General features: G+C 39.0%; 1 protein-coding gene and 1 pseudogene across 1 annotated transcript; both read right to left on the bottom strand.

Annotated features, from left to right (window-relative positions):
• Positions 1-1,247: 1,247 nt before the first annotated feature.
• Positions 1,248-20,173, bottom strand: ZNF367 (zinc finger protein 367). The gene is made up of 5 exons (XM_045839818.1): positions 19,405-20,173; positions 10,042-10,192; positions 7,694-7,813; positions 6,277-6,415; positions 1,248-3,752 (listed from the first exon to the last, which is right to left on the bottom strand). The coding sequence occupies exons 1-5, from the start codon at positions 19,807-19,809 to the stop codon at positions 3,530-3,532; spliced, it is 1,038 nt and encodes a 345-aa protein (XP_045695774.1). The 5' UTR covers positions 19,810-20,173; the 3' UTR covers positions 1,248-3,529.
• LOC123819429 lies at positions 14,136-14,611 on the bottom strand (annotated as a pseudogene).
• Positions 20,174-24,494: the final 4,321 nt, after the last annotated feature.

Below are 24,494 nucleotides of genomic sequence, written 5' to 3'. Positions count from 1 at the left end.
AACTGCCTACTCTGACCAGTTCACCGCTCGAGCAATTTTTCAAATGTCCCATATTTTCATTCTAAATAATTAACTTTAAAAATCTGAAATCTTAGCTTTGTGCTAATTATATCCATGCCATACAATTTTCTATTGTAGGCACTGAACAACCAAGAACATTTTCAACACTAAGAACTAAAGCATAACTTTTGGCAAGTAACTAGCATTAAAAAACATAGAAAGGAGGAGTCCACACTGCAAGAAAGAAAACATACATAAGACCTTTTTAAAACAGAAAAAAATTCATAGGCAAGTTGAATAAAAAAACCTGAACTTGAAATTACATTAATTTCCTGAAAAAGATAGTTTCCAGTGAATCTCCAAGTAAGTTTTGATTGCCAAACAGTAGTCACTTTGAATTGACATCCTTAATCACTTTGCATTTAATTTGCATCTAGGTGGGTGCATCTATACATCCACACTCCAAGACCTTAAACCACTGTTAAAATCACAACTCACAACTAAAGAGTTGCTTGTGAAATTCTTTTGTAAAGCCCCTGGCTGAACCTTGTCATTTCAAGTACAAGACCAAATATATACTAACAAAAAATGAATGAAAAAATTGCACAGATAAAAAGTAAACAGGCTCTGGGTAGATTCTTGAGGAGGTGACCCTAGATCCCATATATCCTGAATAAGTAAAATTAAATCCCATTCCTGATTGTCCTAATGCGATAGGTTTGCAATACTTATCTACACAAGTGTATTTTTACACTGTAATAATCAACCAGATGAGAAAGTTAAATGAATATCTATGATATAAAAGGCCATTATTTTAAAGTAAGACAAAGCAATTCATACTATGGCTCCAGTTATGCTTAAAAGATGACTGGGCCCTGGCCAGGTGAGACAGTTGGTTGGATCGTGGTCCCTATACCTAAAAAGTTGCGGTTCGATCACAAGTCTGGGAGCATAAGAGAGGCAACCAATCGATGTTTCTCTCTCTCTCTCACTCCCTGTCTCTAAAATCAATTAAAAAAATCCTGGAGTAAGGATTAAAAACTATATATATACAACTGGAGTGAAATATAAAATGTATCAAAATAATAATGATGAATGTAGGACCATAGGAGACATTTCTCTCTAAATCTTTTTAATTTTTATATCATGGTTGTTATATTTTTGATAGGAAAACAAATAATAAATGGTTCAATAAGGAACATGTACTTTAAACTGTAAATTAAAATAAAATTTTATTCAAAGCATCTTTTAAGATTACAGCATATTTATTTTTATGCTGTTAACTCTGCCAAACTACAACTTAGCCATATGAAGCATAAAACACTTCAAAATCTGAATGTAAACCACATTTTAAAAACAAAAAGCAGTCTTCATGCACCTTAAATTTTAAATGCCAATGTATTTTGTCCAAGTACATAGCTTATATCAAAAAGAACATTTTAAATATTTCTATAGTAAATAGTTGTATTAATTTCTTAAAATTTTCAATTATACAAGTAAAAAATGTCTGTGAATATAACTATTAAAGTTGACAAAAGCTGACCAGAGAAATTAAAACCATACCTTTGAAGGTCTTAAATTTTATTATTTTTAATTGACAAGTATTTGTATTTTTTAAATTTTTACTGCCTTTCCTTCTTTATGTAATTTCATTAAATGTTTAATTTCCTAAGACTAGTAAGTGTTGCCTCTTATAGTTCATTTAAGTCATACTTGAGAGGGAAAATCTAGAGAAAATGTTGAAACCTAAACCAGGAAAATTCAATGCTATAGTCTCTCACTGTGCTTTTAAGTGCTCCAAGTTAAAATTCTATATATCAGATTACAAACAAAATTCTTAGACCATTACAAATATAAATTTTCTTATTACAAAAACATCTTTCAAGATTTGTAATTCACTGTATTGAGGATTACATTTGTAAAGTATGTCCTCATCATGCACATTATTTGTTACTATCATCTTTCAAACTTTTGCTCCTTTTCAAGACATTTACATGCCTCCCCTTCCCCATTGCTACATATGTGAAACTGTGTGACTGTAACTCATTGGGATTTGGGGAGAAAGAAGCCTATGTTTTAGATAATGTTTAAACTATATATGTAGGCTACTACTTCAATTCAAAATAGAAAAATAAAGGCGCTGAAGAGCCCATGTTTCCCTCTATTATTCTGAGGTTTACTCCAATTAAGCAATTCATAAAAAATTACCATGTTATGTATATTATTTAGTTCCTGCCTAAACAAAAGCTAAAATGATGGATATTTATACCTACATAAAGGAGGTGAACTGCTTAGCTCTTGATTTTTATGATCATGCTTCAGTACATAAAGTGGTGTTTAAAAACTTCATCTATTTGTAAAAAATGGTTTAAAACCACCACGCAAGTTAACACACGTGCAGTTAATTAAAACTATTCCAGAACCTACTTATTTGAGTAGCTAATACTTTCTGCAGTGTTTAACTGATAGCTAAATTTAGTGAGCACAAAATAGCTTGGCATGTTATTCTGAAAAGCAAGGTAGCTTTATGCACTGAAAATATAAATAGGAGGCTTTCATTTGCTAGTAATTCTAAACAAGCAGTACAATTAAAACTTAGTGTTTGTTAACAAAAGATTTAAAACAGGTCACTACAAAACAACCCTGTAGATGTCCATTTTATTAATAACAATCCAAGTGCCAAATCTCATTACAGGGCTCATATTTAAAAAAAAGAAAGAAAGCAATTACCAGGTTTACCTAGACTTTGCAAGATTAATCACTCAATTTCAGCAAATGAGAAATATGAAATGTGCAAAAGTTCCCTAGTTAACAAGAGATGACAAGTGCTTTTCAAACCTAAACATCATAGTATATATAAAGCCTCATAAAGATAGAAGACTGATTTTACTCCAATTTTGAAAATCCTGAACCATTATGCAACCTACCAAGATCCTCAGATATCTATTTTCCCTCCAAAGTCTGTAACTTAGGACATCTTCCAAAATAGTCAGTTCTCCACTTCTCTAGTATTGTTAGTCACACTATTTTGCAATTTAAAAATATACATCTCACATAGACCTTACATTTTCTTGCTTACTTCAGTGTTTACAGTATTGTTAAATGTACTAATATACATTGTTAAAAATGATCTTATAAATAACCTATCTTAACCTTCTTTGGCTACATGTTCTATTCTGGTTTTTTTTTTTTAATAAAAGTGTCTTATTCAAAAAGTGCTTCCTGTGAGAACTGCTTCCAATGAATGCATTAAACTTGCAAAATCTAGCTTCCCACAATATGTAGTTTCCTACCCTGTACTAGAGGTCCCATATTTACAAAAATATTTTAAACTTTACAACAACCCATTACCATATTTTAAAAAGTGCAATTCTCTCTCACCCCATATTCCGGGGCAATGACATTCTTCATGAATTTCTACAGAATAGCAGCCTATGATAAGCAAATAAGGTGCTTAGCTTATGCCCAGGGATCTACGTTTGGTACTCTGGGCGGTACTTTTGTACAGTGGAAAAGTCAAGTGTGCAGGCTACTGGCGCAGTGGCGCCCCCGTCAGGTTGGCGAGCTCTATGAGAGCGAGGGCTCCATGTAGGCGCTCCCGCTGCTCCTGCAGCCGGCGCTGGGCACCGCTCTTCTCATCGTCTTCCTCGTCAGATTGAAGGTATTCCAGAGGGTCCTGCTGCTCCTGATCAGCCTTTTGGGCGAGCTTTCCTTTCAGGGTTGGGGTACGCTGCTCCCTTGTTTCCCAATACCTATGGGAAATGCATCTGCATTAGTTAAATGGTATACCTGACATTTTCAAATGTTTACTTTTTTAAAAAAGATTCTTTACCACAGTATTAAATATACTTCGGTTTAAAAGCTTATAAAGTGATTTCACATATATATTACATATCTTTCTCATTACAGAGGAAAAAATTCAAGCTCAAGAGAGATTTTCTCAGATTTCCAAAATCAAAAACTGGCAGTGCTGGGTCTCATACTCAACCCTTCTGCCATTAAAATATAGTGGCCTTAAAGGTCATATGTAAAATGCACTAAAGTATAGAAATAAGAGAACAAATATCCATTACAAACCTATTTATCCTATCCAGAGTTAACTATGAGAAACTTTAAATCCACAAAATATGCCTTACAGATTAATCTGTAACACAGCTTAGTCAAAAATTTAAGAGCACCATTATTCTATTTCATGGCCAACTGGTAATTCATAAGAGAAAATGCAAATGTTCCACCTTTTTTGGTAACTAAAGAAATGCATATTTAAAGACAGTATCATTATATCCAAAACTGCCCAAAGACTTGCATATTAATGTTCATCGTAGCTTCCTTTGTAATAGCCAAAAATAACCCAATTCCCACCAACAGATGAATGAATAAAAAACAAGTTGAGGTATATCCATACAACAGATTACTACTCAGGGATAGAAAGGAATGAACTATTGATAAAGTCAACAACATGGATTAATCTCAAAATAATTACATTGAGTGAAAAAAGCCAGACAACCAGGGGGTACATACTGTATGGCTTCACTTGCATAAAACTCTAAAAAATGCAAACTAGTTTATACTGACAGAAAGCAGACCAGTTGTTTGGGGAGGAGGCGGGAAAGAAGGACTGGGAATGAGGAATTACAAAGGGGTCTGAGGAAGCTGTTGGAAGTGATAGATATGTTCACTATCTTGATGATGGTGATGATTTCACAGATATGCACATATGTCCAAATGTATCAAATTGTACATGTTAAATGGGTACAATTTATTGTATGTCAATTATATCTGTAAAGCTATTTTAAAATTAGATACAAAAAAAGTACAAATACTAGATTTCAGGAACTTCACACTACTCATACTAGAAAAGTTTTGGCAATACTCAGAGGTATAAGAAAGAAATATAAATAGTTCATTTTGACTTGAAGGACAGCTAGAAAAGGGGACTGGCAAAAGGTAAGTTTAGCCAGGTCCGCAGGGACCCAGTAATGAAGATCCTTGAATACTATAATATAGGGTTTAGGCTTCATGCTGAAGATCAAATTAGCATTTTAGAAAGATCCCTCTGGCAGCAGCATGGAGAATGGATTGAGAGAGATAAAGTAGCTGAATCTGAGAGTTGTTGAGGTACATTCCAAAAGTTAGTCACTGAGTTGATAGGAAGGATAGAGACAAGGATGACCAAAAGTTTCTGGCTTGGACAAAATTAGAGATAATAATTGGGCAGTGGAGGCCAGCCAGGAGGAGGAAGAAAGAGGTACAAAGTGTTATGGTAAGCAAGACAGACATAATCCCTGCCCTTGTAGATCTTACAGTCTAGCAGGGAAGACAGACACTGAATGAATGAATAACTATATGACAAAGGTTTTGAAAGGGAAAATACAATGTTATAAAAGTATCTGTTAATTGAGTTTAACCTTATTTGTTTTGGGTGTTGGTGAGCAGGTTAGGGAAGAACCTCCTGAAGTGATGTTTACCCTGAGTAAGAAATGAAGAATGAGCCAAGGGGCTAAATGAAGAGGGAAGCAAACATATTCTGCAGAGGCACAAGGAGCACAAAGGCCCAGAAACCATAAAGGAAATGGTACTAAGGAACCAGGAGTCCAGATGGCTGGAGACAGTTGCATTGCCAGAGAAAGGCAGAGCTCCACCAGCACACTCAGGGGTTCCAGACCTTATCGCCAAGTGCAGAAGAAGCTGATGAAGCTCGAGAGTGGCACAATTAGCAGTTGGTGGTTTGTTTAAGAGAGATGACTCTTTAAATCAAAATATCCTTAGAGTTTTTTAATGCTGCCTCCTCCCACCTTGTTGCCTTTTAAAAAAATTAAACTGGGTGCTTTTTGGAACTTCAGAAGAACATCTTTGAATATATATGTATATATCCATACATATCTATATGTACAGATACATGAGGCTATATGGAGATAGATATCCCTATAATAATCAGCACATATTTAATTCTAGTATTAGAAAATAAAGAGGGGTGGAACTAACAACAAATGAAATATATATAAAACATTCTTTTAAAATGGGGAAAACTTGCTTTTAAAATAAATTGTGGTCTGGGCACTCAAGACTATCATATAGAAGTTTTTTATCACACACAGATCCTGGTAATACTCCTAACAATTCTGTGGCTTAAGAAAATAAAGCACCATTTCAAGTTATTTTACTTTATAAAATGTCTGTAAAAGCTACTTATTTTAAAAGAGAGAACTGTAAAGTCCCCGGCATCAGCCCATATACTGGGTGGTATTCTGCAGTGGACTCTAGGAAGAGCCTTACTTTGCCAACCACTCGGCAGCAGCCTGGTTGTCCACAGTCTGGTGCTTACTGAGAGCATCAGTGGGCTCCTCCCGCTTCAGCCTGGCATAAGGGTGCTTCGGACAGTGGCGGTTTGCATGGGTGAATCTGCTAAGGCAGCCTTCAAAACACAGAAGGAAACACTCATCAGAATCTGGACATCCAGCACACATGGAAAATGTTCAGTTTTGCTGATAACCAAGAAAAATATATTAAGATGATGAGATTTAGCATTCTATAAATTAGAGGAGGGGGGAAAAAACCTCTAAGCACAGTATTTTATCAATGCTAGTGAAGGGGATGGGATGCTGGTTCTTTTACCTCTTGGTCATCACATTATAAATGCAGTCAACCCCACTGGAAGTGATTCATTGGCGTGAGTCAAAAAAATGTTCAAACCCTCTGACCCTGGAATTCTATTCTTGAATCTATCAGAAGATAACATCCCAAAAGATAAACAAAGCTTTCAGTAGGAAAACATGACCCTCAGCTTTGTTAGTAACAAACACATTTTTAAAACAAATTAAATCAAATTCAACAATGAGGCAATCACTGTATACAGCTGCCCCCTGAACAACGTGGGGATTAGGGACAAATATCCAGATATAACTAGTATATGCTTAAACAAATTCACTAGATGAAAAAGCCTGTAAACATTTGTAACAACTGACAATAATCAAGAAAACCATAGAGCTACAGAACAAAATATTTAATTTCAATTATAACTCCATAAAAATGTGCACAAGAAAAATATCCTAAGAAACTGTGATAAGAGATTAAGAAAATTGCTTAAGTAATAAGAAATTACTAATAGTGGCAGTGTTAAGATGGTAAAATTTTCCCCTTCACTGAAAATGTAGACAATAATATGCTTACTTCAGTTTAATAGTTAAAAGGTTTAAATCCAAACTAAAAGCCTATTTCTAAAGGCTGTAGATTTTTCTACTGCCTACAACTGGATATAGTATTTTAAATTACCTTTTAAGTTTTTTACCTAAAAAGAATACTTATTTTAAAAAATCAATCTGTTCCCAGAAATTGAGCATGTTTTCTAAAATCTTTTTTTTTTAAAGATTTTATTTATTTATTTTTAGAGAAAGGGGAAGGGAGGGAGAAAGAAAGGAAGAGAAACACAGATGTATGAAAGAGACATCAATTGTTGTCTCTCTCTCGCACGCCCCCAGCTGGGGGTCCAGCCTGCAAACCAGGCATGTGCCCTCACGGGGAAGCCAACAAGCAACCTTTTGGTTTGCAAGACAATGCCCAACCCACTGAGCCACAATAGTTAGGGCTGTTTTCTAAAATCTTTATCAAAAAACCCTCCCCCCAAATTCAAGCAAAAGATATTTTAACTAACTCACAACTAGTTATTATATAAACTTAACTTCTAACATCATACCATTTTCTGAACAAACAAAAGGTTTCTCTCCGGTGTGAAGACGCTGATGCGTTTTGAGCTGTCCACTTTGAACAAAGGCTTTGCCACAGTCTGGATAGTCACACAGGTAGGGTCTCTCACCTAAGCAGGCAGATGTTACACATTATTTCTGAGACAATAAGGTGAGAAGAAGAAGGGCCAGGTAGAGATTATCAACCTTTATATAGATCATGATTCCAAACAGCAACAAAACACATTAACCTCTACAGAGCTGCAAGTGAACATGCCAAAGACAGTCCTTCCCTAATATCAAGCAGCTATCCACCTGGAACCACAGTATTTTCTTCAGGCCTTGAACTTTTAGGTACCCAGGTTGAAATCCTTGAAGTTATCATCTTCAGCTGATCCCATATTTTTTCTCCCCATAATCCAAATCACAAACTCTTGCTGATTCTTTAAAGTGTCTCCCATTCCTACTTCCCACTGCAACTTCCCCTGTTGACTGGAGGAAGCTCCTCCACCTAGAACAAACCCTGGGTAACCCTCTAGTCAATCCACCTGCACAACACTTCACAAGTAGCTGGCACATAACTCTTGCTTTTGTCATAGCAACTACCCCCTAAATCACCTAAACTCTAACTACACTCCTTAGGCAAATAAAAATTATCTGCTGACTTCTAAATAATCCTCTACAATCTGCAATGTAACTACTGGGTTTAGGGGCAGGGTTTATCTTTACTTCACCCCTGAGATTTATTGCAGACAAGAGACAGTTCCTCATCTTGCTCTACTCCTTGCAAATCCTATCTTCTCTGCCCATTCAAATCTTCCCAATCCTATAGGCTCAAATGAAACTCCCTCTACCTCCAAATAATGGAGCTCTGTATCCTCTCACTAACTTGGTATTGTTTGTTGTTCATGTATCATGGTATTCTCTTTACACAAAGATGCATAATACCTTGTACTCCATTTCAATTCCTATATTCAACACAGTGCTTGGCTGGACAAAGTGCTCAAAAATGTTGCTCAATCATAATTAATTATTTCTTGAAAAAATATTTTTTGATCAATAGTTATATTCTGGTTCTTCCAATATGAATAAAAGAATACCAAACCATAAGCCTCTTCCTGAGGCCAACCTTCTCTGTGGAAGAACAAGGACTCTCTCTGTATTATTTATTTGTTCACTTTCTATATGGTATTTTAAAAACAAGTCTAATTTCTCTACACAAATACAGATGTATGATCGTCTTGAAATAGCTACCTTCAAATACATTTAATTCTGAAAAGTTATACTTCACCTTAGCCTTAGTGGCTAGCCTTAGTGGCTAAGTAAAACACTCTCATGGCACACTGAGGGCTCTGGAAATTTTATTAAAAACTTGACAATTACTATTTTAGTATATGACCGACGGATCAGTTTAAACAATTATACAGACAAGGGCATATCAAGTAATATTCAATAGGTAGAAAGATAGAACTAAATTTAGTAATAAGATTCCTATGATTAGTAGATTAATTACCCTGTAACTTTAGAAGTCATATGGTTCAGAAAGCTATCCCTTTCCAATAAAGAAACTGACTTACTTGTAACTCAGTGAAATGCTTCCTCTCTCTGTTGCCCTTCGGCTAATAGTTCCTGCTACAGATATAATTAACTAGAGGAATTCTACTTGAGGTTTTTGCAAGAGCAGCCCTCTGCCATAGAGGGTGCTTCCCCTAACCCTGAAGGTTGGGAAATATGCACAAAGTAATGATTATTTCCCAAAGATTCACAGAAGTCTCCAAAACTGGGCTCAGATCAGCAGGGGTGAGGGTGAGGATCCGGAGGATCCATGAACCAACCAGGAAGGAAGGGATTGAGAAAATTCACTCTTGTTTGGCTCCCTTTCAAGACCTACCTGTCTAGAGCACATGCCCACCCTTGCCTTGCCCCTCCTGCCTTCCAACTCTAGATTGTTTGGGGGTTGGGGTGGAGAGATAAAGCAATAAAGAAAAAGGACTCATAAGCACAGAAAACAGTGTGGTGATTTGGGGTGGAGGTGGAAGAGGGTCTAAGGAGGATAAATGGTAGTGGAAAAACATACAATAAAGAAAAAAATGTATTTGAGAATTCTCCCATCTCAAGCTGGCCTTCTCGATCAGTAAACCTTTCCTTACTCTGAAATTCTCATCTGTTGAATATTGGCCTTTCTTTAGAAGTGGCAAGCACAGAACATGGGTCCTATAACATACACAGTGCCTACTTTAAAAAAATACAATAAGTATAAGGCAATTAAAAAATTAATTTATAATCCCAAACATCAAATCAGCTTTCTGTTAGGTATTATTTTTGACATTCTCTAAAATTTTTAGAGAGCATAACTTACCTGTATGAGTCCTTTTGTGAGCCTGAAGTGATTTCTCCCGTGGAAACACCCTATTACAGATGTTACAACGAATTCTGCTGGACGAATGCTCTCCTTCATTTATTAAATCTCGGACAGTATCTGCTCTGGGTCTACCACGTCGAATACCATCCTGTTAACAGTATGTATAAACATTAATATATTTCTTGGACTCCACTCATTAAAGCAAAATATCATAATAAATAATTTTTTAAATCTTTCTTGAGTGACATCACCAAAAAAATGGTAGTTTCCAGGACCCATCCCTCCATAGATCACCAAAAAATCAAGCTGTCACAATCAACTTTATCACAACTCCAGAAAATGGAGATTCACAGTAACTCAGTGAACAATGAATTAAGAAAAAGGCAACTGAAAATGGCAGGAAAGCTTTGCAGAGGTTTTATTTGCCCATCCCCTCTTCCTTACTACAAGGTGGTCTTAGAGACAGCAGCTTTCATTCTCAGCGTGGGAACCTAGTCCCTGGTTCCTGAGAGAACAGAGCACATCTTATTATGAAAGAACTGTGTCCGTTTGACCTGACTTGGGGCTACCTGAAGGGCTGAGGCAAGGAGCTTGTCTTTGTTTTGCCTAACTTAGAACTCTCAGGGTGGAAAAGCTGCTACACAGAGCTCACTGTTCAAAACCCTGTGAAGCAAATGACAACTTGCCTGGGAAAAAAGAATTCAACTGAGGCAAAGAAATATGCCAAGAGCCTGGAAGGAAAAACTGGACGAGAGTTTCTTTGGGAAATTACAGCATTGAAAAGTGCCCATGAATCCTAAAGACAGATATTTAGAAAGCCACACACTTGACCAGGTCAGGAATCATGCTCAGAAAAGACCTGAAAGGACACTAGGCTTTCACCTTTGGCTGATCAGACTCCACACAAGTAGGAAATTAAGGCTAAGGCAGAGTTATAAATAGTGGGGCTAAGCAGTAAAAAGAGAGAGAGAGAGAGAGATACAGTACAGAGCCATTCTGCAAAAATTAGAAGTTTTTTTCCCCTTTCTTTTTTGGCACCAGGCATTCAAGGAGATCTCTCTCAAAATATGAGCTGACCAGACTTTAGCTAAAGAAGCAGATTTTAGACAACAAAATAGAGTTTACAAAAAATAGTCTAGAAAAGTTGTCAAACAATTACAATCCACAGCACACAGAAAGAGGAAAGAAAAGAACCTGATTTCCAAAGTTACCACATTATAATATTCAGAACATCCAGTTTTCAAGAAAATATAAAACATGCAAAAAAACAAAATTATGGTCCATACAAACGAAAATTTAATAGAAACAGACAATGGTGTTACTAAAACACTTTAAACGGACAAAGAATAACAGGAAATCAGGAGAACTTGGTTTCAACAGAGCATGTCAATAAAAAACTGATTTAAATAAAAAGAAATACTGGAGCTAAAACAAACAATAGCTAAAATGAAATTTTTCTCCACAGAGTTTTAATGGCAAATTTGAAAGGGCAAGAAAGAATCAATAAATTTAAAGATAAGCCAACTTAAATTACCCAGTTGGAGAAAATAATTAACATAGCTTAAGACACCTGTAGAACATTGTGTGTTTTAGTCTTCAGGCCATAACAAAATACCATAGGCTGGGTAAGTTATAAACAACAAATTTATTTCTCACAGTTCTGGAATCTGGGAAGTCCAATATCAAGGTGCCAGCACAATCATGAAAGGGCCCTCTTCCTGGTTCATAGCCAGTGCCTTCTCACTGTGTCCTCAGTGGTAGAAGGGGAAAGGGATTTCTCCAGAACCTCTCCGACAAGAGTTCTCATGACCTAAGTATCTCCCAAAGCACCTCCTTATACCATCATCTTTGCAGGTCAGAATCTGAACACACAAATTTGTGGGGGAGGGGACACAAACACTGAGACCAAGTATACCAACATACACATAATTGGAGACCCAGAGGCAAGAAAGAAAGGGGCAGAAAGAATATTCGAAGATACAATGGCTATAACCTTCCCAAATTTCTAAGACAAAACTCTAAACATCTAAGAAACCTAATGAACTTTATTAAGAATAAACAGAGAGATACACACTAAGACACATTAAATCAAACTATCAACAGACATACAGAGATTCTTGAAAGCAGCATGAGTGAAGCAGTTCATCATATACATGAAGTCCACAGATAAGATTAATAGCTGATTTCCCAGGAGAAACCACAGAAAGCAGTGGGATGAAAAAACAGAAGTCAACCAATACTATATTCAACAAAACTATCCCTCAGAACAAAGAAATTAGTCCTGGCTGGTGTGGCTCAGTTGGTGGGAGCATTGAACCATAACCAAAGGGTTGCTGGTTCAATTCCTGGCCAGGGCATATGATCCCAAGTCTGCAAACCAATCGATATTTTTCTTTCACACCAGTGTTTGTCTCTGTCTTTCTCTCTCCCTTCCTTTCTCTATAAAAGCGATGAAAGAATGTCCTTGGGTGAGGATAAAAAAAAAACCAATAAGAATAAAAAATAAAGAAAAGAAGCATTCCTGCACAAACAAATGCTGGAAGTGTTCATTGCTAGGAGGCCTGCCTTATAATAAATCTAAGGTTCTTCAGACAGAAATGAAAGGACACTAGACAATAACTCAAAACTAGACAAAGAAATAAAGAACACCAGTAAAGGTAACTAAATAACTCAGAATTATTGTGGTTTTGGATGGAATCTGCAACGTTGGCATATTGGGATGATGCTCTAACCAACTGGGCTACCTGTCCAGGGCCAAAAAATTTCTTAGATATTAGAATCTATTTCTACAGCGGCCAACAGGTGGAAGCAGTCTAAATGTCCATGATCAAATGAATGGGTAAAGAAAATATGGCACATACAATACATGGAATAATCAGCCTTAAAAAAGGCAATCCTGCCGTATGTTACATGGATGAGCCTTGACTGACATTATGCTCAGAGAAACAAGCCAGTCACAAAAGACAAATACTACATGATTCCACTTATATGAAGTAGTTAAAGTAGTCAAATTCTTACAAACATAAAGTAAAAAGGTGGTTTCCAGGAGTTGTGGGCAAAGAGAAAAGAGGAAGGAGTTCAGTGAGTATAGAGTTTTAGTTGTGCAAGATGAGTAAGTCCAAGAGATCTCTTGTACAACAATACACGTAGTTAACACTAAAAAAATGGTTAAGAAGGTAAATTTTATGTTGTCTTTTGTCACAACTGACAAAAAAAAAAAAGGAATGTGCAAAGGCATTGTGGAAGGTTATATTATTGTAAAAAATATTTACCGCCCCTCTCTCGCTGTGGGCACCCATAAGTCCAACTTGGCCACATAACTTGCTTTGGCCACTAAAATGTGAGTGGAAATTACATGTCTGACTTCTGAGCAAAAGCTTCAGAAGGCTACCACATGAGCCAAAAATTGGGTTTCCATTTTTTGGGTTTCTTGAGTTTCCATTTATAATGAAGTTCAGAATAGGCAAGATCCTGAGTGGAACTTGACTTATTTATGTTTAAGGTCAAATTAGCAAATCAATTTGGCAATTATTGCTGGTTATCAGACATTTTTGTTTTCACCTCCTTTATTCCTTGGCTGTGATCCTCAGGAGCTACATTTAGCTCTACTCTTTCTTGATAAAATTGTTCACCCAGCATCAGCAAAGAGGGACCTGACCATGAGTAAAATTATACCATCCACTGCCATCATTTATTGAGCAACAATAATTGTATAGATTGCTGCTGGCTTTGGTCATATCATGAATAATTTTTTAATAGTTTTTAAAATGCTAAGCAAATACAGCATCTATGATCCATAAAAAATAGGTGATTCTGTTAATGAAATCAGGTTAATTAGAAACCTTAGTGATATACAACTCCTCTGCCATGAAAGGATCCTTTTCCTAATATTAATATTTTAAATACATAAAAACATATTGTTGATTATTACAATCTTCCTTAATTTATTTTTTTAAGAACTAAAAATAAAATGTGTTTATTGAGGGCAAGAGGATGCAAGCAATATAAAAATCAAAAGCTTATCTGGCTTTAAAAAAATTTAATCTTTATTATATTTTTTCCATTACCATTTAGTCCCCTATACCCTCCACTAATCTAACTTTAATTGGGTTTCCTTTCTCTTGTCAAATGGGGGTGGAATTTTATATGTACATTTTCTAAGGGTCCCAATCTGCTCATGAGATCTTTACACAGAGGGAATCTGTAGGGCAGACAGTCCTTAAGTGACACATTGGGAAAACTCTTATCAGGGCCGAAGAAGAGCTTAGTGCTTCCACCTTCTTTCCCATTTGCGCCATGTGTACCACAAAATAGTCACTGCACATGATGGTGAGCCCAGCAATTAGTGAAAAGAAGCTCTGGAAGCTCACTCTGCCATCTCTGCACGGGTCCAGGTCCTTCATTATTTTGTCCAAGACCACAGGGTCTTTCTGATTTTCCAAAATCCAGGGAATAACTTTTTCATGAGTATTCTCAGATCCTCCTTTGTTAAAGAGCCTTTATCCCCAACAAGTTTGTAAAACTTTTCAATCATGGTTTCCATGGCGTGTTCCATTTGAGATGGCATCTCGGTGAGGTCTTGGCCAGAGGCACAGCAGGATCACTAGGCTAGCTGGGATATGCTGCCGACTACTACAATTTTAAATAATGATTAATTAATTAATATCAAAAATTTAAGATTACTCATTGTCTGTTTCTGGTAAAAAAAATAAGCATGTTTAGTAGGGAGGAAGATATATTTAAAAAGTTAACCATTTGGCTGCTTCAGAGCAATTCTAAGCTCTTGTTTCAGGTACAAGCCATACATTTACATTTACCAGATGAGAAATGGAAAGCTAAACAATACAACATCCTAGCCATATACAGGTAAGGCTTCACTAAATGCATTCTTTGAACTAAGAAAATTATGCAAGGCAAGTAAGTATTCATCTAATGCCCTAAATCAATGAATAAATAGCATCTTTTAACTGACATATAAAAAATAAGTAGACTTAAAAAGGACTATTCTCATTTTGGCCTTAACAATAAGAAGGTACATTTTGACAACAATACAGTCTCACCAGCAACCAAGTATATCTGTAGCAAAAGAGAGAAATCTTGTTGAGACTGCTTGATTTGCAAGAAAAATTTAACAAATTCTAATACACTCCACTGGTATTATGTGGCAACTGCTGCAATATATGCTACTATAAAGCTAAATGATTAAACTACCCAAACTGTATGCATATTTCAGCATTTTTTAATAGAATTTCAATATCTCTAGAAGTAGCTTAGTGATTTTGAAAATGTTTTCTAAACTATTTCATGATAAATGTTTTGAGTTCTCAATGTCAATAACTAACTTTAAAATTATTTTTTGCCCTGACTGGGTAGCTCAGTGAACTGGGCATCATCCTGCCAACTGAAAGGTCACCAGTTTGATTCCAGGTCAGGGCACATGCCTCAGTTGTGAGCCAGGTCCCTGGTTGGGGGCATGCAAGAGGCAACTGACCAATGTTTCTCTCCTTCTTTTTCCCCTCTCTGTAAAAATAAATAAGTAGAATCTTTTTTAAAATTTTGTTTTTTAATCCTCATCAGAAGACATTTTTTTCCAGTGCTTGGGGTGAGGGATAGGGCAGGGGGTGGGTTGCGGGGAAAAGCGGGCAGAGAAAGAAAAGAAACATAGCTGTAAGAAACATCAATTGGTTGTTTCACCTATGCGCCTGGACCAAAAATTGAATCCACACCTTAGGTATTTTGTGCCCTAACTGGGAATCAAACCTGCAACCTTTTGGTGTATGGGATGACACTCCAAATGACTGAGCCACACTGGCCAGGGATAAAATTCTTTAATAAAATTTGGGTTATTTCTTACCCCAGTCAGATGGGTCAGTTGGTTGGAGCATTGTCCAGTGCACCAAAAGGTCGCAGGCTTGATTCCCATTTAGGGCAGGTACCAGAGGCAACTGATCTTCCTTCTTCTGCCTTCCCTCCCTTACTCCTTCCCTCTCTCTCCCTCTCCCTCTGTCTCTAACATCAGTAAAAATATCTTCAGGTGAGGATTTTTTTTGTTTTCAAATTGGGGCTATTCTCAAACCACTTGGTATAATGTACACATTTACCTAGGCTTTAGAAAAAGTTATACTCAAGCTTGTTATTCATGTGATTACTAAAAAAACTAAGTCCTCAACACATTTTTATACAACGTAAAATTCAAATAAACTACTCAGACATAAACTAGAAGGAAAAGAAAAATAGGACTCAGTGGGAGGCATATGTACGTTGGTAAGTAATTGAGAAAATATAATGTATCATATTTCCTGTTTTGAAGTCAGATTTAGATCTAAACTTCCTATGACTCCCATAGCTGTACCCCAACTTGACCTATCTGACAAACTTTCCAAGTCTTAATTTGAATTATTGCCTGTACCCTCATAAAGCACCTCCATTGAGACACAGGTAGGTGTAAATAATATGTGTTAAGTCTACTTGCATTAGCTTAATATTAAAAACATAATAAACACCTAAAGGCAATTCACACATGATATACACAAGACCAATCTCATGTAGGGTTTAAGAGCAAGGGCTCTAGAAGATTCCAATCAGTTCTGCCACTTACCATGATGATAACTACACTTAATTTTGGGGACTCTTCTCTCTAATTCCTCCTTCATCAGGTAAATGAGATAAATTAGGAAAGGAATTAAAAACACTCAACACATAGCCTGGCAGGTCGTTGTGCCAGGCAATAAATGGTGACTCCTATGTTAACATGTTATGTTTACATGGTAATTACTCTGTAATAATCAGCTATTTGTAAAACTATGTGCAGTCTAGATGGTTGAATTGTTCGTGTGATAGAAAGGGGAAAATTAGATCTTTCCCTTACTTCCGCAAATTCTACAGGAAAAGATCTAATGCTAATATGTAATTATACCCACAAAAGTGCTAAGTAATCTTGCAATGAGAACCCAGAATAAGTAGGTTGATGATGTTCTCCCAACAGGCAGGAGAGACAGTGTTGGACAGGAACAAACAAGAGAGCAACCAGAAGCTGATAACCAATGTGCAGGACTCAGACACCTCCCTCGGGAGCAGCAGCAGCAAATAGCAAATGAACACAAATGTTGTTCTCAAATCCACAGCTGTTGTTGCCTCTAACCTACATACTGAGAAGAGGGTAGAGGGGTGCACGTTACTGGCATCAGCTTTAATGCAAAATTGTCTCCCATCTTCCCAAAAAGTGAGCAGATTCAGTCAGTATGATTAACCCATGCTGCACCTGGAGGTAAAGAATCACAAGCACTTTCAGGAGGCAAACATAGGGAACTAGGACTCCCTGCTTTTAGTCTAGAGGGAACTAATCACAAATCCAACTAGCTAACTTCCTTAAATAAAGGCATATTCTAAATTCGCCTGGGCCCCGCCTCCTCCCAACCCTGAAAGATTGTCAAGCTAAATGAATGAATTTTTGGAGCTGTATTTGGATTGCTTCATTGATAAGATGGTAAGTTAGAACCAATTCCTCTGATAATTTACCGAAGTTACAATATGAAAAATTGTGAGGAGGAAAAAAGTGAAATATAAAACAGCCTTTTCACTTTCACATGGTCTTCATAATTTCTGGTATATCTTACCCCTGAAAAGAGGTGAACAACATGGAAATAAAATTCAAACCTACACATTGTGCAAGCAACTTTTATAAAAGGCTTATATGAAAATAAGTCTGTCAGGATAAAAAGGACATACCTGCAGATTTCATTTAGCTATGATAATATTGTCTTAGATAACCCCAAATTAGTTATAATTTAATAATAAACCCAACATCTTCCACAAATATTTGTGCATGTATGCCTTTATGTTATTCAACTATATAATCTAATATGTGTTTTATTTATTTTACTTTTTTTAGAGGGGGGAGAGAGGAAGAAACATGCCCCCTACTGGGGACCTGGCCCATCTGCCCTGACTGGGACTTGAACCGGCAACCCTTTGGTTCACAGGCCCTGCTTCAATCCACTGAGCCACACCAGCCAGGGTTCTAATATACGTGTTTTTTAAAAAAGGCCTAAACAAAGAAAAATACCTAGGATACCTATCCATCTTACTAAAGGCTACCTAGAGATCAGCACTATTATGAACATTTCTACTGATAAATCGTTCAAACTTTTACTGAAGTGCAGCTTCAAGAGATGAAGTGTGTCAAAGCACATAGTTTTATTAACTTGATAGCTCTTTAATAACAATAACATTAGTAACAGCAAGTGTATCAATTTCCTCCAGGCTCCAACAACAGTTTCAACGTCTTTGCTACTGCATGTAAAACGATCAAACTTATTTCAATTTATAAATACAGTATTTGCCAATACGGATGCACTTACACACTAGGTGATTTACTTGTTTTACCTTTGGCAAACTATTTTATATAGCCAGTTAACAAATAGAACCTGAACAGTAACCGTATATTAGCACCATTCATTCATTACATAACTATTTACTGAGCACCTTTATTCAACATTTACAGTGTGTAAGGTATTCAAGTCGAATAGTCTTTATGTCTGCGGAGAAGCACCCCGAACACATGCTTCAGGACTAGGAGCCACAGAAACTCAACCACAGTTCCAGCTCTCCCACTACCTAGTTGTGTGACCTTGGAGAGGTCCTTTCACCAACCTCTATCTAAGCCTTAACTGCCTAATCCATAAAATTGTAGGTTTCAACCAGGTAACCGCATCCTTCCCAGCTCTGAACAGTCTGAGAGTAAGATCAATTAAAGGTTAGAGACCCATGCCACAGTGTTCTTTCAGCACCAAGCAAAAAAGTACGCTGGATGAGTGAAAGGCAGGGAAGGCCTAACTCCCTACTCCTGAAGTTTCCCCGACCTCCCTTCTCACTGTTCGGCTATCTCTGCAAGGCATCTTTAGCCGGGCCAGATATCTACAGAGATGGGGCACAAACTGCGCAGTCACCCTCTTCCAGCACCCAAAGTAAACAACTCAAAGAGACAGACACTTCCCTCCCTCCCGGGCCAGCGAAGACCCAGCGGTTTGCCCAGCGCCTTGCAAGGAGGATTGACGGCCTCCTCCGCTACCCCAGACCGCGATCCCTTCCACAGCACCACAGGACTGCCCCGCCTTGGGTCCGCACGCCCTGCTGCAAACCCGCATCACGTGGCCACCGCCTCGCCCCGCCCCCACACAAGGCCCGTTTTTTGGCGCGCGGCAGTGACGTCAGGGCCCTGTCACCGGCCCCCGCCCCGCCTTGGCCCCAGCTACTTTGCGTTTTAAACTCGGCCCCGCCCCGCCTGCTGTGTCCCCGGGCGCTGCCGACTCCGGGCTGTGCCGTTAACCGTCCAGCTGCCCCGCGCCCCACCCCGCTCACCTTAAGGTGGCCGCTGTCTGGGCTGCTGGCTTCCTCCTCGTCCTCACCCCCGGAGGCAGTGGGAGGGGGCACACCCCGGCCCCGAAGCCCCGGGTTTTGAGGGACGGCGGTGGGCAAGGTGGCCGAGGCGATGGCCCCCGCAGCCCCGGGGCTTAGCGTCACATTATGCGCATTCTCTCCCCAGCGCCACGGGTACACCATAAAGTCACTGAAGCCAGGACTAGTGGGGATAAGTGGTGGGGGCGGCTCCGGCTCCCCTCCACCCCCGCACGTGGCCTTGATCGGGGTCGTTCTGATGACCGACACCAGCACCCGCTTCGGAGAGTCGTGGCAGAAGATGACCGGCGGCGGCGGCTGCGGCTGCGGCGGGTTTTCCGCCATCGACGCTTCCATGCCCCGAATCATCGTCCTGCCCTGATCCGCAGCTCCGCCGGCCGCACTCCCTGAGCCTGGATCTGGCCCTTTGCTCCGCTTGCCTGCTCTGCTCTGAGTCGCTGGCTCTCAGTCCCGCCGGCTCATGGCAAGCGTACGTTTCCTGGAATCCTCCTGTACAGCGGCCAGCGAAGGAGCAGAGCAGCTAGGCGGCCACCGGGTGGTCAGTGCTGGACTCCAACCCTGGGTCAAGCCGTCCTCTGCTCTTTGTACGCTCCAACGTAGGCTTCAGCAACGGGAAGCAGCGGGCGACCTGGCTTGAGGTGACAGGAAAGCAGAGCTCACGCCTCTGACCCCCCGAAAATAACAACCTGCCTCTGCGGTCCCCACTCCGACTTTTCCCGCGTTACATTTCGCGCCTGGGCGGAACCAATCACCACAAGGCCCCAGCCCGCTGGCCGCAGCAGCGAGTGACAGATCACTCGAACCAATGGCCAGGCCTGCACTTCTTTCTTAGCAGAGTGAGGCGGGGCCGGGGCAGCGCGCGGGTTCTTTCTGGAGAGCCATTGGCCGCCGCTCTTGTATTTTTTTCTGCTTAGAGGGCCAACTGCGTTCGAAAAATCAGAGGGAGCGCGCGACTGTGCCAGTTGCCCAGGCACCCGATAGGGAGCCCCGCCCCCTGCCCCCTCCGTTTCTAGGTTCTGGGTTGTAGGGGCGGAGGCGCGAAGAGATGGGAGGAACTGGGACCGGAGGAAAGAAAGTTGCTGATTGGACAACAATTGGCGAGGGGGCGGAGCTGGGGCAAATGTAGGCTGCTGAGAGTGCGCGCCCGCCTAGTCAGCCTGTGGCTGTTGGTCTGCGGTTCCCGCGCACTGGCAGTTTAAAGGGCTGAAGACTGCACGCCTGGCTCTTCGAACCTGCTACCACTCTGCAGGTCCGAAATCCTTCCCACTGCACGAGTTTTCAATAGACGCCTAGAGGTGTCCAGTTTCTTAATCGGTTTCCGTCAGCCCAACCGTTGAACTCGCTGTGAATTGACCCTGTCCGCTCTCGGGTCTCCGGATTCCCTCCAATCCCAGGTGTAGGTGGGCAACTGTACGGACCATTGCCATCCTGGGCCTTGGTGTTCCATCTTTGTAAAATGGGATAGCTAAAGAAGTAGTCTCCGAGGTCCCGTGTGCTTCTCAAGGCGAGGAGGAGACACGGACTCAGGCATATGTCCTCTCTCACACCCAGGATTGATACCCCAAAGTCGCACCGAGGGTCTACGCCCCGCCAGGGGTACCCCCCGAATTCTGGGGCCTCTTCATCCCCGTGTCCAGATTCCCGTGAAGCTCCGGGCTCCCCACCATGTTCCCGTAGATTCAGACTCCCCTCTTTGCCATCTCTCGCTTTAGGACCCCAACCCAAACCAGAGGGATGCGGACAATCTTGGGAGTTTGAGCCTGAGACTCAGCCGTGGAGGGCCGGCATGGGGCTCTGAAGCACCACACAGCAGATGAGGCAAAAATGCAATGTCCAGCCTCATGTTCACTACAATGGGAAAGAAGTGACTGGTTTGTTCTTGGCTGTATTGCCAGAGCCTTGCCTGAATCATGGTAGGCCTTCAAAAAATGTTGTTGAATGAATGAATGAAGTGAATGTATGAATGAATATCCAGTAGTTAGGGGTTAGAATTGATAATTAAATTAGAACAGGCCAGCTTGCTCTAGCTCTCTCAGTCTTTCCTTCACACTCACCCTCACACACACACACAAATATACAGCTATGCCTACTTTAATTTAGTCACAGTTGTTTAAAATCATTCTACTGATATGAACAACTTCTAAGATTCATTTTTAAGTGACAAAAAGGAAGACGTAAAATAGTAAGATTTTATTCATGTTTTTTAAAAAGGCAGGGAAAGATAAATTTTAAAAAAACGTTTTTTTAAAGCCCTGGCTGGTGTGGCTCAATGGATTGGGTGTGGACCTGCAAACCAAAGAGTCACTGGTTCCATTCCCATTCAGGGCATATGCCTGGGTTGCTGGCCAGGTCCCCAGTTGTGGGCACGCGAGAGGCAAGCACACACTGATGTTTCTCTTCCTCTCTTTATCCCTCCCTTCCCCTCTCTAAAAATAAATAATTACAAAAAAATTTTTAAGTCAGGGAAAGACAACATATTTTTGCTTTCAGATATACAGAATATCTCAAGCAAGATATCCAAGAAGACGATGCATCTGTTGACTCCAGGGAGGAGAATTATGTTGCTGGGAAGTAAGTGGAAAGATTTCAAAAGATACAACGTAAAACTCATATCTTTTGAACATTGAACCAAGCAACAGTATCTTTTCAATAAATAAACTAGTATATAGCTAACATTTCCTGGAGGCCTATTATAATAATATCTACAAATATACATATACAATAAAATGAATGGATGCCTTACATTCTGCTATCAACAATTTTGTGAGGCAAATATTATTATTCTCATTTCACAGATGAAAAGACTTGAGACTTATCCAACATCACATAACTTGATAAATAAATCCTTTGAAAGGATGTCTCTGAAAAGTGCCCATGGATTATACCTCAAATTTCCTGAGCAAAAGGAGGAAGAGGCTAAAAAATAGGGCCTTCATGTTTCTGAATCACATTTCTCATATTCCAAAACTGTCAGGTTTTAGAGCAAATCCAATTTGATAATTTAATAAATAATTGATGTGGAAAGCCGAAAGTTCACCTTATTTCACTTAATTTAGTAAACATTTTGTTTTTACACTTTAATGCCAAATGAGTGTACCATTTTACTTCTGAATCAGCTGGAAGGAAAATATAAACCATCTATTTTATACTTAAAGCAAAAACAAAAAGTGCACACTCAAATTATGGATCAAGGAAGATCTAACAGATTAAGCACCAACTGATAGTTAACTGTTTAACATTCATAACATGGCCCAGAGTGCAATATGAATCATTCAGAGCCAGGACACTGACTTTCTATTTCTAAAAATTATTCTTCATTGACAGTAACCTGGCAACTCCACATTCTCTCTACCACAAGAGACTAAAAAACATGCCAGGAACATGTGAAGTAGGCAGAGGGTGATTCCAAGAGCAAAGCTGAAGTCTTGCAAGGTCTACTTGTTTGGCTCAATTTTAATGCAACTAGAAAGCTGTCTGAAGTAAGTGGATCATCATATTCCTGCTGTCTTTGTTCTGCCCCAAAAGTGGTCAACAGCCTACAGTGTATATCAACTCTGAAGAATAGTAAAACCCATCTCAGAACACTTTATATATTATTACAGTAGTCTTTTGTGTTGTAAAAAATGTGGGCCTCTTTTGAGAAAGCTATATACCTCAAGCCCTCTTTTTTAATTATACTTTAATATTTCAAGATAACATCCAAAAAACAAAACAAAATTTTTTCACTTTGGAAATACAATATTAATAAGAGCACTTGAAGCTGCTTGGATAAAATCTTTTAACCTAGCTAGCAAAGGAGACTGAGCATAACATAAATCCTTTTCAATAATTTGTCTCCACAGATAAAGTGCAGATAAAAAAGCTTTGCAAATAGATGTAGATGAAGTAGAATAAAATGTCCAAACACTTGTTTTGAGATTAACAGGAAGATATTTTACCATAAAAACTCTCCAAAATAATTTTCTCAATGCTCTGTTTTGCAAGAGACTCAAAACTGAGTTGTTCTGAAAATCCATCAAGAAAGACAGAGATCTAGGGGGAAATGGTTTCCCATATTATTTCAATGGGATATTTAAACTCTGACAACAGGAAAATACTTGCACAGACCAAGTACATTTTTCATCCAAAAGAGCCTTCTCCAAAATATTTCCCAAGAACCTTGCCCATGGGAGTTTCATCAATTCAAGAGAATAAAGAAACAATTTTTAGCATCAATTTGCCATATCTACTATCACAAATGCCCAAATATCTTTTAATGAGCAATGGTGGTATGGCTACTTTTCTTAGATCTAGTTCTTTTAGTTTCAAATAGGAGATCTAACTTGGGTTGCAAGCAAAAGTATGCTGGTCAGAATAGGTTAGAGAACAAAGACAGAATTACTAAAAGGAAACAGGAGTGTCTAATAAATTCAAAGCCAGGATTAGAACCTGGAACTGGTCTTCAGAACCCTGAGGAGACACATGGTTTCTAACCTCAGTTCCTCTCTCTATCTGATCAACCATTTATCTGACCCTTACCCAATTCTAATCAAGTCTGCATTGAAAGACCTTCATAAGCCTAACTTCAAATTCTTAATAAGTTTTCACAGGACTTTCACTCTTTAAGAGACTGACAAAACTCTGAAAAGCTGTGTTTCTCTTTGACCAAAGTAAACAATAAACACAGCTTTGTCTTAGCAACAGATTGTTGGTGATATTTGGGAGTCATACATAATTGAAAGGGTGAACAAAATAGCACCCTAACCATGAGTTGCTTTTAGTAAATAGGGCAAGTAGTGGCTTCCAGCCAAGATGGTGGCATAGACAGACATGGCTAGCCTTTTCATACAACCACACAAAATTACAACTAACATATAGAACAACTATCACTCAAAACTGTCATATATCAAGTTGAATGGAAGCCTGACAACTACAGAATTAAAGAAACCACATACATCCAGAATGGTAGGAGGGGCACAGGCACAGAATAGGCTGTCTCTCACCCACATGTGGTAGATAAAATACCAGGAGGGATGTCTCAGGGGTGAATAGGC

This window comes from Phyllostomus hastatus, unplaced genomic scaffold (genome assembly GCF_019186645.2).
Source record: "Phyllostomus hastatus isolate PE091 unplaced genomic scaffold, TTU_PhHast_1.1 phas_contig_312, whole genome shotgun sequence".
NCBI classification, from domain to species: domain Eukaryota; kingdom Metazoa; phylum Chordata; class Mammalia; order Chiroptera; family Phyllostomidae; genus Phyllostomus; species Phyllostomus hastatus.
The sequence above is the reverse complement of the archived record's forward strand: the minus strand, read 5'-3'. Positions and strand labels throughout refer to the sequence as shown.